This window comes from Stegostoma tigrinum, chromosome 1 (genome assembly GCF_030684315.1).
Source record: "Stegostoma tigrinum isolate sSteTig4 chromosome 1, sSteTig4.hap1, whole genome shotgun sequence".
In the NCBI taxonomy this organism is placed as follows: Eukaryota; Metazoa; Chordata; class Chondrichthyes; order Orectolobiformes; family Stegostomatidae; genus Stegostoma; species Stegostoma tigrinum.
The window spans coordinates 170987293-170999734 of NC_081354.1; the positions used below are offsets into that span (position 1 = coordinate 170987293).

A 12442-nucleotide genomic window follows, 5' to 3' on the forward strand; every position below is an offset into this window, starting at 1 on the left:
ATCCAGCCCTTAGTTTCGGACTCCCAGTGACCTCCAGGTAAAAGAAAGTCCCCTTCACTTTCCCCCTGATCCCACTGGTTATTGACCACTTCACTAATGGAAATAGAACCTATCCATCCACCCGCTCTTGGGCCCTCATAATTTTTAATTAAATTGCTCTCTGCTTTCTTTTTTTGGCTAAGGATACTGTGCCAGTGTATGTAGTGTTTCCTCATGGCTACACTTCTTCAGTGCTGGCAGCACGTCTGTAACCTGGCCAGTGCCATCTGATTGTTCCTGTATTGCATTAGACCAGAATTATGTCCAGTACTGTTAGCTGAGCCCTGCCTACTGTTCTGGACAATTTTAGCATAACATTTCTGCCTTTTATATTCCAAATTTCAATTGAAAATGGAATGTATTTCATATGACTTAAATATTGACATCGATGGACTTGGGAAATGGTGAAACATTTTTGGGTTTAACAAATGTGAAGTGATCGGAATTTTAACCCATTATTTAGTAATGAGTGTTTTTGCCTTTATTAGCCAATGCAGATTTTATTTGCTGGGGAGGCCACTCACAGAAAGTACTACTCAACGACTCACGGTGCTCTGCTTTCTGGGGAGCGAGAGGCTGCACGTCTCATAGAAATGTATCAAGACCTCTACCAAGGCAAGGGCACAAAGTTCGAAAACTAACAAACCACTTATTATTGAGACCTTGTGAAGACTGGGCTAAAAATGTGTTCAATGTACTATTTCTTAAAATGCAACATTATAATCTCGTCTAATAAGGGATATGTTTGAATCATTTTAAAGTGGGTTGGTCTATTTCTAACACATTCTGCTAAAGCTTCGACCATGCAAATGTTTACACTCCAGTACTGTTTTAATTTCTAAATTAATGTATTTCTAACCTCATTTTGATTTTCTGTATCATAAGTGCCTTCTTGTGTTGTTGTTGGTATAATAAAATGATGGGTATAACAGGGCACCAGAGGGTGTTCGGGAACTTATCTCTGGAGCTGAGACAGTGAGAAATGCTCCAGGTTGCAGCTATCTGAAGGTGTTCTGAAAATTGCTGATGTGTTTCTCTGCCTCTTTCTATTAGATAGTCATTTTATCAGTGGTTCAAGGATAGTATGCTTGCTTCTGGTTTGGATGGTTGGGAGTTCAAGCTCCAGTCTACGAGCTAACATATTACAGTTCAATCTGATACTCTTGCGTAGTGCTAAATATTATGGAAGGTTTCACCTTTTTGGATAAGATGAGTTGCAAGCAGCTATGAAAAGTCCCATGTCATTTAATTGAGAAACAGGAAATCGAAGAAGTATAGACATTGGCAGGTTGTTGCATGTATCCCTCATGGATATGTACTGGGGCCTTTTAGTATATTTATACATGACTTGGATGAAGGAATAGACAGCTGTATATGCAAGTTTGTTGATGATACCAAGTTAGATGGCCCAGTAAAGAAAATAGGTGGAAGCAGAAAATTGTATAGGGACATTGATAGATTAAATGAGTGGCCAAAACAGGTACATTTTAATCCAAAAAGTGAAGTCACTCAGCTGGTACTTAGGGAAGATAACTCAGTGCATTTTCTAGTGAGAAGCTAACAGCTGTGAAACACAAATTTAAAGTTATGTGCACAAAACCACTAAGAACTAATGGACATTGAGAAAACTTAACTTCAAAAGATAAGTGAACATTTAGCTTCATCCCAAGGAAACAAATGTTGTATGACACTTATAAAAATACTCTAGTTAGATCCTGTTAAAAGTGCAGCATTAATCCTGCTCACCTCACTTGGGAAGTGTGAGCAGAGCTGCAGCATAGATTCACTAGAATGACACTTCACTGTAAAAGTAAACATTTGGAGAGACGGTGCTATAGGCTAGGCTTTTATTCTCTCAAGTATAGAAGTGTAAAGGCTAATGTTTAATTTGATTATTGGGGTGGATAAAGAAAATGATTTCCTCTGATAGTGGAGTCCAAAACCAGGGCAAAATCCTAAAGCAGAGCTAGAATTCTTAAGGAAGATCTTCTTTATATTAAAGCTGTGAAGATCTAGAACTCTTTCAAAAGTCACTGGAGTCTGGGAAAGTCCCAGATGATTGGAAAATTGCTGTTATAACTACTTTGTTTAAGAAAGGAGCAAGGCAAAAGATGGAAAATTATAGGCCGGTTAGCGTCACCTCGGTAGTTGGGAAAATTCTAGAATCCATTGTCAAGGATGAGATTTCTAAATTCTGGAAGTGCAGGGTCAGATTAAAACAAGTCAGCATGGATTTAGTAAGGGGAGGTTGTGCCTCACAAACCTGTTAGAATTCTTTGAAGAGGTAACAAGTATGTTAGACCAGGGAAACCCACTGGATGTTATCTATCTATTCTTCCAAAAGGCCTTTGATACAGTGCCTCACAGGAGGCTGATGAGCAAGGTGAGGGCCCATGGTGTTCGAGGTGAGCTACTGACTTGGATTGAGGATTGGCTGTCTGACAGAAGGCAGAGAGTTGGGATAAAAGGCTCTTTTTCAGAATGGCAACTGGTGACGAGTGGTGTCCCGCAGGGTTCAGTGTTGGGGCTGCAGCTGTTCATTTTATATATTAATGATCTGGATGAAGGGACTGGGGGCATTCTGGCGAAGTTTGCCGATGATATGAAGATAAGTGGATAGGCAGGTAGTACTGAGGAGGTGGGAAAGCTGCAAAAAGATTTAGACAGTTTAGGAGAGTGGTCCAGGAAATGGCTGATGAAATTCAATGTGAGTAAATGTGAGATTTTGCACTTTGGAAGAAAAGAATACAGGCATGGACTATTTTCTAAACAGTGAGAAAATTTGCAAATCAGAAGTGCAAAGGGATCTGGGAGTGTTGGTCCAGGATTCTCTAAAGGTTAACTTGCAGGTAGAGTCCGTAATTAAGAAAGCGAATGTAATGTTGTTTATCTCAAGAGGGTTGGAATATAAAAGCAGTGATGTGCTTCTGAGGCTTTATAAAGCTCTAGTTAGGCCCCATTTAGAATACTGTGTCCAATTTTGGGCCCAACACCTCAGGAAGGACATAGTAGCCCTGGAGCGAGTCCAGCAGAGATTTACACGGATGATCCATGGAATGGTAGGTTTAACGTATGATGAACGGCTAAGGATCCTGGGATTGTACTCATTAGAGTTCAGAAGGTTGAGGGGAGATCTAATAGAAACTTACAAGATAACGTATGGTTTAGAAGGGGTGGATGCTAGGAAGTTGTTTCCGTTAGGCATGGAGACTAGAACCCGTGGGCATAGCCTTAAAATTAGAGGGGGTAAATTTACAAAGAAACAAAGAATCCTACAGCACAGCAACAGGCCCTTCGGCCCTCCAAGCCTGCGCTGATCAAGATCCTCTGTCTAACCTGTCATCCATTTTCTAACTGTCTGTGCCCATTTGCTCCCTGCCCATCCATGCACCTGTAAAATATATCTTAAAAGATGCCAACGTGTCTGCGTCTACCACCTCCACTGGCAACGCGTTCCAGGCGCCCACCACCCTCCGTGTAAAGAACTTTCTACGCATATCTCCCTTAAACTTTCCTCCTCTCACTTTGAACTCATGACCCCTAGTAACTGAGTCGCCCACTCTGGGGGAAAAAAGCTTTTTGCTATCCACCCTGTCTATACCCCTCATGATTTTGTAGACTTCAATCAGGTCCCCCCTCAATCTCCGTCTTTCTAATGAAAATAATCCTAATCGATTCAACCTCTCTTCATAGCTAGCACCCTCCATACCACGCAACATCCTGGTGAAGCTCCTCTGCACCCTCTCCAAAGCATCCACATCCTTTTGGTAATGTGGTGACCAGAACTGCACACAGTACTCCAAATGTGGCCGAACCAAAGTCCTATACAACTGCAACATGACCTGCCAACTCTTGCACTCAATACCCCGCCCAATGAAGGAAAGCATGCCATATGCCTTCTTGATCAACCTATTGACCTGCGTTGTCACCTTCAGGGAACAATGGACCTGAACACCCAGCACTCTCTCTTCACCGATTTTTCCCTAGGACTTTTCAATTTACTGTGTAGTTCGCCCTTGAATTTGATCTTTCAAAATGCATCAGCTCGCATTTGCCCAGATTGAACTCCATCTGCCATATATCTGCCCAACTCTCCAAACTGAAATGAGATGACATTTCTTCAGCCAGAGAGTGGTGGGCTTGTGGAATTCATTGCCACAGAGTGCAGTGAAGGCCGGGACGTTGGATGCCTTCAAGGCAGAGATCGACAAACTCTTGATCTCAGAAGGAATCAAGGGCTACGGGGAGAGTGCAGGGAAGTGGAGTTGAAATGCCCATCAACCATGATTTAAATGGCGGAGTGGACTTGATGGGCCGAATGGCCTTACTTCCACTCCTATGTCTTATGGTCTTATTGTCTTATGGTCTAACTGTCCTTTTAAGAGCTAGTGAATCTGAGCCAAGACTCAAAATTAGAAGCAAAAGCAGAAATTGCTGAAGAAGGTCACTGAACCTGAAACATTAAAACTCTGCTTTCTTCTGCACAGATGCTGCTAGACCTGCTGATTTTCTCCAGCTTTTTTTTGTTTCTGATTTACAGCATTCACAGTTCTTTGGTTTTACTTTTTCAAAATCAATTTTAAATCGATTAAGATTTTTGCTAGGTAAAACTATAAAAGAATTGGAAATCAAGATAGTGTCACAAATAATTTGAGACACACAAAAAGAATTGCAATAGCTGTAAGGTATGCTGGGGTGCCTTGAAGTCATGAAAGGGAATCTGTAAATGCAAGTTCTTTCTCTCTCTCCCTGAACCATTGCTGCCCTATAACCTTTGGCTATAAATATCTTAATTAGTATGTGGGCAGGGAGAAAATTGATGCACAGCAACAGCAGAAACTGGGCTGGCAGTATATTGCGACATTACTAATTTCTTTCTCCATTGTACGTGGCCTGGAGCTGGCTGCCAAATCACTGTTGTCTGTTTTGTGCCATGGAGAGACCAGTTCCACCCCCTGCATTGTTTGGACAAGTCTGTCGGATGCTCTGTAGTCTATCAATGAATATCAGGGAAGTGATTCAATTACATATTTTCTCATGCATTCAAAAGATTGCAATTTTCTTCCTTCAGATTGTCCCAACTCATGAAATCATTGACTACATTTAGCAAACATAAGCACATGATTATGTACATACATGTTGCATATGGCTGGCACTCCCTCTATCGCCCATTGTAACTGTTGAAATAAACATTGATGTAATGTGGAAAGAAATAGAATGTGGCACTATCAGTATCTTAACACTTCTATGTTTACTTAATTTAATGACTGGCTACAATCTAGTGTTACTGTGACCTGCTCGTCTTACTTTTAATTTGATAATATCGTGTTTTGCCTAATTACAACAGTTTTGTTGCCATGCATTTATGTTGCAATTATATTTTTCTTTTATATGGAGAGAATGTGGTAAACAAATGCGCTTAAAGATTGCTGAAAGATGCAGATCAGCCATGGAATTGGACAGGCCAATGGCAAAAGTAATTGCAATTTTTAAGAAATGTTAAATATTGCACACAAGTCCGAATAATATGAGGTCCAACTATTCAATAAATAAAACTGAATTAACACAGTTCCATTTTGTAACTTGTCTTTTTATTTAAAGTTCTTTTTGATTGTGCAGATTACAAAGAACAACAATGCCCAGTTTGATGAGGTTATATTCTTAAAGCTAGATTCTTGTTCTCAGGTGGTAGGATGTTTTTTTGAGATGTGAGCATTGCTGGATGGGTCAGTACTTATTACCCTTGAACTGTGTGTTTGGCTCAGAGGACAGTTCAGAGTCAATCACTTTACTGTGGGTCTGCAGTGACACTTAGGCCAGACCAGGTGAGGATGGTAGATTTTCTTTCTGTAAAGAACAATGGTGAGCCAGGTGGGTTGTCACAACAATTGGCAATGGGCCATCATTAGACAAAGGAGTTCAGATTTTTCAATTGAATTCAAATTTTACCATGCAAATCAATGTCCCCAAAGTATTAGCCTGGGTCTCTGAATTACAGTGACAATACCACAGTGCCAATGCGAACCCTGGAGAAGGTAGTGGGTTGTTGCCTTCTGGAACTACGAAGGGGATTCTAGGATTTTGAAGCAGCAACAGTGGAGAAACAAGCAAGAGAGTTCAGAATGGTATGTGACCTGGAAGGGAGCCTCCATGTGGTGGTCTTCCTATACATCTACTGTCTTTATCTTTATGGGTGGGAAACCAAGGCAAAATAGGTAATTTAGTGAACCTGTTCAGACATGACACTGCCCTGGAGCAGGTGGGACTTCAACCTGGGTCTTCTAGTCCAAAGATAGAGACATGGCAATGGACCACAACATTGTAATCTAAACAGACTGTTTATGGGTTAATTAGTACCAATTTCTGTGGCTCATGTCTCATGCTGCTTATCCTGTTCATAAGTGTTCAGATTTCTTGGGGGACAATTCATTCACATCCTGATTCACTGATCCACCTGAGAGTCTGTCTCACATTCTTGTGATGGAGAAAAGACTGGGGTAATGAAGATCCAAGACTCAAAATTAGAAGCAAAAGCAGAAATTGCTGAAGAAGGTTACTGAGTCTGAAACATTAAAACTCTGCCTTCTTCTGCACAGATGCTGCTAGACCTGCTGATTTTTTCCAGCTTTTTTTTGTTTCTGATTTACAGCATTCACAGTTCTATGGTTTTACTTTTTCAAAATCAGAAGTTTTTATTCCAAGGCTGAAAGAGAGGGAGAGCATTTGAAGTGACGACCAAAATGAAATCTATCAGAGGAAAATAAACATATGCTGCTTTTTCTGTTTTGCTATGTTTTTTAGTAGTATGTTTCCTATTTAACAGTATTCTGAATTAGCATTCTGCATTCTGGAGAGCCAGCTTCCCCAGAGATATTATTAATGAGCATCTCTACTCCTGCACATTTCTTTCTTCAGAGATAGTAGGAACTGCAGCTGTAGGAGAATCTGAGATAACAAGGTGTAGAGCTGGATGAACACAGCAGGCTAAGTTGCACCAGAGGAGCAGGAAAGCTAATGTTTCGGGCCTAGGCCCTTCTTCAGAAATGGGGGAGTGGGAGCGGGTTCTGAAATAAATAGGGAAAGAGGGGGAGGCATCTCGAAGATGGATAGAGGAGAAGATAGGTGAAGAGGAGACGGACAAGTTAAAGGGGCGGGGATGGACCCTGTAGAGGTGAGTGTAGGTGGGGAGGTAGGGAGGGGATAGGTCAGTCCAAGGAGGATGGACAGGTCAAGGGGGCGGGATGGGGTTAGTAGGTAGGAAATGGACGTGCGGCTTGAGGTGGGAGGAGGGGATAGGTGAGAGGAAGAACAGGTTAGGGAGGCAGAGACAGGTTGGACTGGTTTTGGGATGCGGGGAGAGGAGAGAGTAGGGAGAGGGGAGATTTTGAAGCTTGTGAAGTCCATATTGATACCATTCGGCTGCAGGGTTCCCAAGCAGAATATAAATTGCTGTTCCTGCAATCTGCAGGTGGCATCATTGTGGCACTGCAGGAGGCTCAGGATGGGCATGTCATCTAAAGAATGGGAGGGGGAGTTGAAATGGTTCGCGACTGGGACGTGCAGTTGTTTGGTGCAAACCAAGCCTACAGATAGGTTCACGCTGCCATGCAACAGATTCCCAAGGAGCTCCATGATGCTGCCATCTTTCCACATTCCAAACTGTTGGATGGAGCTGGCAGCGGCCTCAATGGGTGGGAAATGTAGGATACCCACCTCAAACGTAACTGATGATACGTCAGGAAGTTTATTTGTGAAGCACAAGGTGTATACTGTTAATCATCTGCTCATGTATGCACATTCACAGATACACTCAGCCTTGGTAGATTGCATAGTACCTTTCCATACTGGGATCATTCTTAGCATGTAACAATCTCTATGACTACCTTTTCCAAAGAAATTTGAACTTCCAGTTAGCAAATAGCAAACTTAATGCAACAAATTTCATGTTTTAAGATCTTTCATTTGTTCATTCACAGATGTCGGCATCGCTAGCGAGGCCAGTATTTGTTTCCCATCCCTCATTGCCCTAAATCTGAGTGATAGGCCACTTTGTAGAACCCCTACAGTGCAGGAGCAGGTTGCTTGGCCCATGGAGTCCAATCCACCTCATGTGCACATCTTTGGCCATGCGGATGTGGGAAGAATGTGCAAAAATCCATTCAGTCACCTGAGGGTGGAATTGAACACTGGTCACTGGCACTATGAAGCAACAGAGCCAGCCACCGAGCTACCATGCTGCCCCTTCTGAGGCCACTTTAGAGTCACTCATATTGCTCTTTAATAACAAGGTGTAGAGCTGGATGAACACAGCAGTCCAAGCAACATCAGAGGAGCAGGAAGGCTGGCGTTTCGGGCCTAGACCCTTCTCTAGGCCCGGAACATCAGGTTTCCTGTTCCTCTGATGCTGCTTGGCCTGCTGTGTTCATCCAGCTCTACACCTTGTTATCTCAGATTCTCCAGCTTCTGCAATTCCTACAACTCCAAAACATATTGCTCTGTATCTGGGGTGACTTGTGGGCCAACAGATTTAATTCACTAAAGGGCATTAATAAACCTGATGCATTTTTAAAACAATCCTTTCTAGCTATGATAGTCATCATTCAATTTCAATCCCCTCTGCTGCCATGGTAGGATTAGAACACACATCCCTGGAGCATTTAGTCTGGGACTCTACAGGCTTAGTCCAGTGACGTTGCCACTACCGCCATCTCCCCTGTTTGTACCAAAAAGATAAAAACAGTATCTTTGTGAGCAATTTTTGCTTTAAGCTACAGAATGAAACACCCCCTTTTTATTTTTAGGACAACTGAGAAAAAAAATCACACATTCTGGCTTTTGACTTCTTTGCTCTCCAAGTAGACATCCATTTTCCTCCGAGTCAATCCAAAATATCCTTAGTTCCCAAAGGTCTATTTTTGCACTTATCCTGAATCAGGCTGGTAACTTGTAACCTCAGAATTGTACTTTGCAATGAGAATCTGTGGTAAATCCAACGATCTCTATACTGTGTGGCATGTCACTCTTACATGTCCTTCCTTCGGACAATGATGTATTCAATTAGATGCTTTCAGATTGCCCAACTTGTGACCTGTGCTTTTCATACAACCAATATCTATATTATTAGTGAACAAAGTTACAGCTCATTCACAGTGTTCCCACAATTTATAGAAGTTGCTTTTGAATTTTTTCTGATGAGGTCAACGTTACTTCTCCAAACCTGCATCCTGCCCAGCCCTGACCACCCTGCAGAAGGAGATACCAGTTGAAATGTGCCTCTCTCCCCAAGTGCAGAAAAGGACACCTTAGGGGGAGTGAGCAACCAGGATTTCTTTGCTCTTGATTACAGTGGTTGTAATGAGGAGAGCACGTTCTTCACACGTCTTCAGCAGTAGACCATGGCTGCTGCTGCTGCTAACTCTGTTGCTTCCTCCATAACGTCAGATGGTCTGTTGTCATTCTGACATTGAAATCCACTAGCGCAATGAAAATGCCTGACCTCAGCACCACAGGAAAGTTTCTAACTCTTTATAGAAGTATTTTTCACCTGCTGGGGAATTGTAGGTGTACAGAAACTGTCGAATTTGAAAGCTGAGTACAGGATTAAGGATAGGATTCTTGGCAGTGTGGAGGAACAGAGGGATCTTGGTGTGCAGATACATAGATCCCTTAAAATGGCCACCCAAGTGGACAGGGTTGTTAAGAAAGCATATGGTGTTTTGGCTTTCATTAACCGGGGGATTGAGTTTAAGAGTCGTGAGATCTTGTTGCAGCTCTATAAAGCTTTGGTTAGACCGCACTTGGAATACTGCGTCCAGTTCTGGGCGCCCTATTATAGGAAAGATGTGGATGCTTTGGAGAGGGTTCAGAGGAGGTTTACCAGGATGCTGCCTGGACTGGAGGGCTTATCTTATGAAGAGAGGTTGACTGAGCTCGGTCTCTTTTCATTGGAGAAAAGGAGGAGGAGAGGGGACCTAATTGAGGTGTACAAGATAATGAGAGGCATAGATAGAGTTGATAGCCAGAGACTATTTCCCAGGGCAGAAATGACTAGCACGAGGGGTCATAGTTTTAAGCTGGTTGGTGGAAAGTATCGAGGGGATGTCAGAGGCGGGTTCTTTACACAGAGAGTTGTGAGAGCATGGAATGCGTTGCCAGCAGCAGTTGTGGAAGCAAGGTCATTGGGGTCATTTAAGAGACTGCTGGACATGCATATGGTCACAGAAATACATGAGGATCAATGGTTGGCACAACATTGTGGGCTGAAGGGCCTGTTCTGTGTTGTACTGTTCTATGTTCTAATAATAGCATGATATTCCCTATGAGGTAAGTCACAATATCAAGGGTTATGTCTTTTGGGAGACTGATAAATTTTTGGGGATGTTCCTCCTGGTTCACAATGCTACTCATGGCTGTAGTCAGTCCAGACAGTGCATCCAGATCTGAAACTAATGCTTCATCAGTGACACACTATTGTTGTAATGGCAACTTTTTGCTTCTTTATTTATTCGAATGTTGGGGGTGTCACTAGCTAGGGCAGCATTTATTGGCTATCCCCAATTGCACAGAGGGCAGTTTTGAGTAAATCACATTTCTGTGGGTCTGGAGTCACATGTAGGCCAGACTGGGTAAGGGTGGCAGTTTCCTTCCCGAAAGGACATAAGTGAACCATATCATATCTGGAAAATCTCGGTTAGTCTTTTTGGTCAGTTGGATCTGGCACAGCCAATGAGTGTTCCTACATTTCATGTGTCCATGGTGATTAATGATACATTTGTCTCTTTTCGTAGTCATGAGATCCCTGACAATCATGGTGAAATGGGGAGTTGGTGGCAGAGTGGTATTGTCACTACACTAATAGTCCAGAACCCTAGGCTAATGTCCTGAGGACATGGGTTTGTAATCCAACCATGACAGATGGTGAAATTTGAATTTAAAAAGACAATGTTGATTGTCGTTAAAAAAAAATCTGGTTCCTTAATGTCCTTCAGGGACGGAAATCTGCCACCCCTATCTGGTTTGCCCTACATGTGACTTCTGGCCCGCAGCAATGTGGTGGAGTCTTGATCACCCTCTGGTCAACTAAAGATGAGCAACAGACGCTAACCTAGCCAGCACGATTTGCATTCCATTATAAATTAAAAAGTAGCCTGACTGAGGTAAATGAGAAAAGCAATGTTTATGGTACTTCTTCTAGACCCTTCCATATGCCTTGATGTAAAGTTGCAGTCCAGTGAAAGGTGATTTATGTCCTGACCTACCTGCGTCTGCAATTCCACTGCAACTCCCACTTTATCTGCATGTGTTGCTTTGTTGCTCTACATTGCAACAGGATTTGAAAGCTGGGTGATTCTATGTCATGAGTGCGACATAGATTATAGTGAGGGAGACCTGTGTTCCATTATCCTCACTTTCTCAGCCAGGTCCACCTAAGTCCAATAGAGAGACACAGTCAATATGGCTGGGAAGATTCTGGTTGGCCTTAGTACAGTAAGTACCTGATTATATGTAGTATTCCACAAAACTTTGTCTTTGTGATCCCTCGAGTCATCTTGAACTCTTCTGACCACTTTGGCAAAACAGTCTTTGCCATTAAGAATTGACAGATCACGACACAGTGATGTGGAGACACTGCCGACACCCTCACCTGGTTTAGACAACATGTTGAGAATGCTTGTGGCATTGTCCCATATAAACACCTACTGGGAGACACAGATTGCCAAAGTAGCTCACTTTCTCTCCATGGATGCTGCCTGAACCTCTGTGACCTCCGGCATTTTGTGTTTTCAGTCTAAACAGTGGCAAGGTCATCCCTGATCCTCCTGGCCTCCATCTCCACCCATATCCCTCTTTGATAGTGGTGCAGATATAAGTGACAGAGTGATGGCAAGGTCCTTTTGCTAGAAAATTGCAGGGGAAAGTTCTGGCCTTCTTGCTTTGCTCGTGGTTTGCTTACTGTAATGAAGGTCAGAAGGGAGGTGTTGTTTATGACCTATCTAAAGAATTGTACATGCAGTACTTTTTAACTCCTCCCCGACCACAATTGGCACGGTTACTGCTGATTTCCATCAATCTCCCTCTCCCCTTTCACACTAAACAATTTGCGTTTTCCCAAAATTTGTTTGGTGTAAAAAGTTTGTCTAGTTGAGTGATCATTTATCCCAATTGCAGTCACTAACAATGACTAATATTGAACCCAACAATTGCCCGCTGCTGTGCACAGCACTTTAATTCCAATTATCTCATCAGGTGATGAAGGGTCCCAGACAGAGGATCCAGAAGATTGCCACTAAAATAATGCAGAGAGGAGGTTGACGTGAATGCATTAAGCATTTTGATAATAACTATAATTTCTGCCGCAAGGTTTTAACTTGCGCCAAGAACCATTTCAACCAGAGTTCATGAG

The 12442-nt window shown here is 42.6% G+C and overlaps 1 protein-coding gene across 3 annotated transcripts in view; it reads left to right on the plus strand.

Annotated features, from left to right (window-relative positions):
- smox (spermine oxidase) overlaps nucleotides 1-5610 on the plus strand; it is a 37121-nt gene extending 31511 nt beyond the window's left edge. For all 3 annotated transcript variants that reach the window (XM_048539447.2, XM_048539463.2, XM_048539456.2), the window contains exon 7: nucleotides 528-5610. In XM_048539447.2, the coding sequence (XP_048395404.1) occupies nucleotides 528-680 (153 nt within the window). In that variant the 3' untranslated portion in view covers nucleotides 681-5610. The remainder of the gene's footprint in view (nucleotides 1-527) is intronic.
- The last annotated feature ends 6832 nt before the right edge of the window (nucleotides 5611-12442 follow it).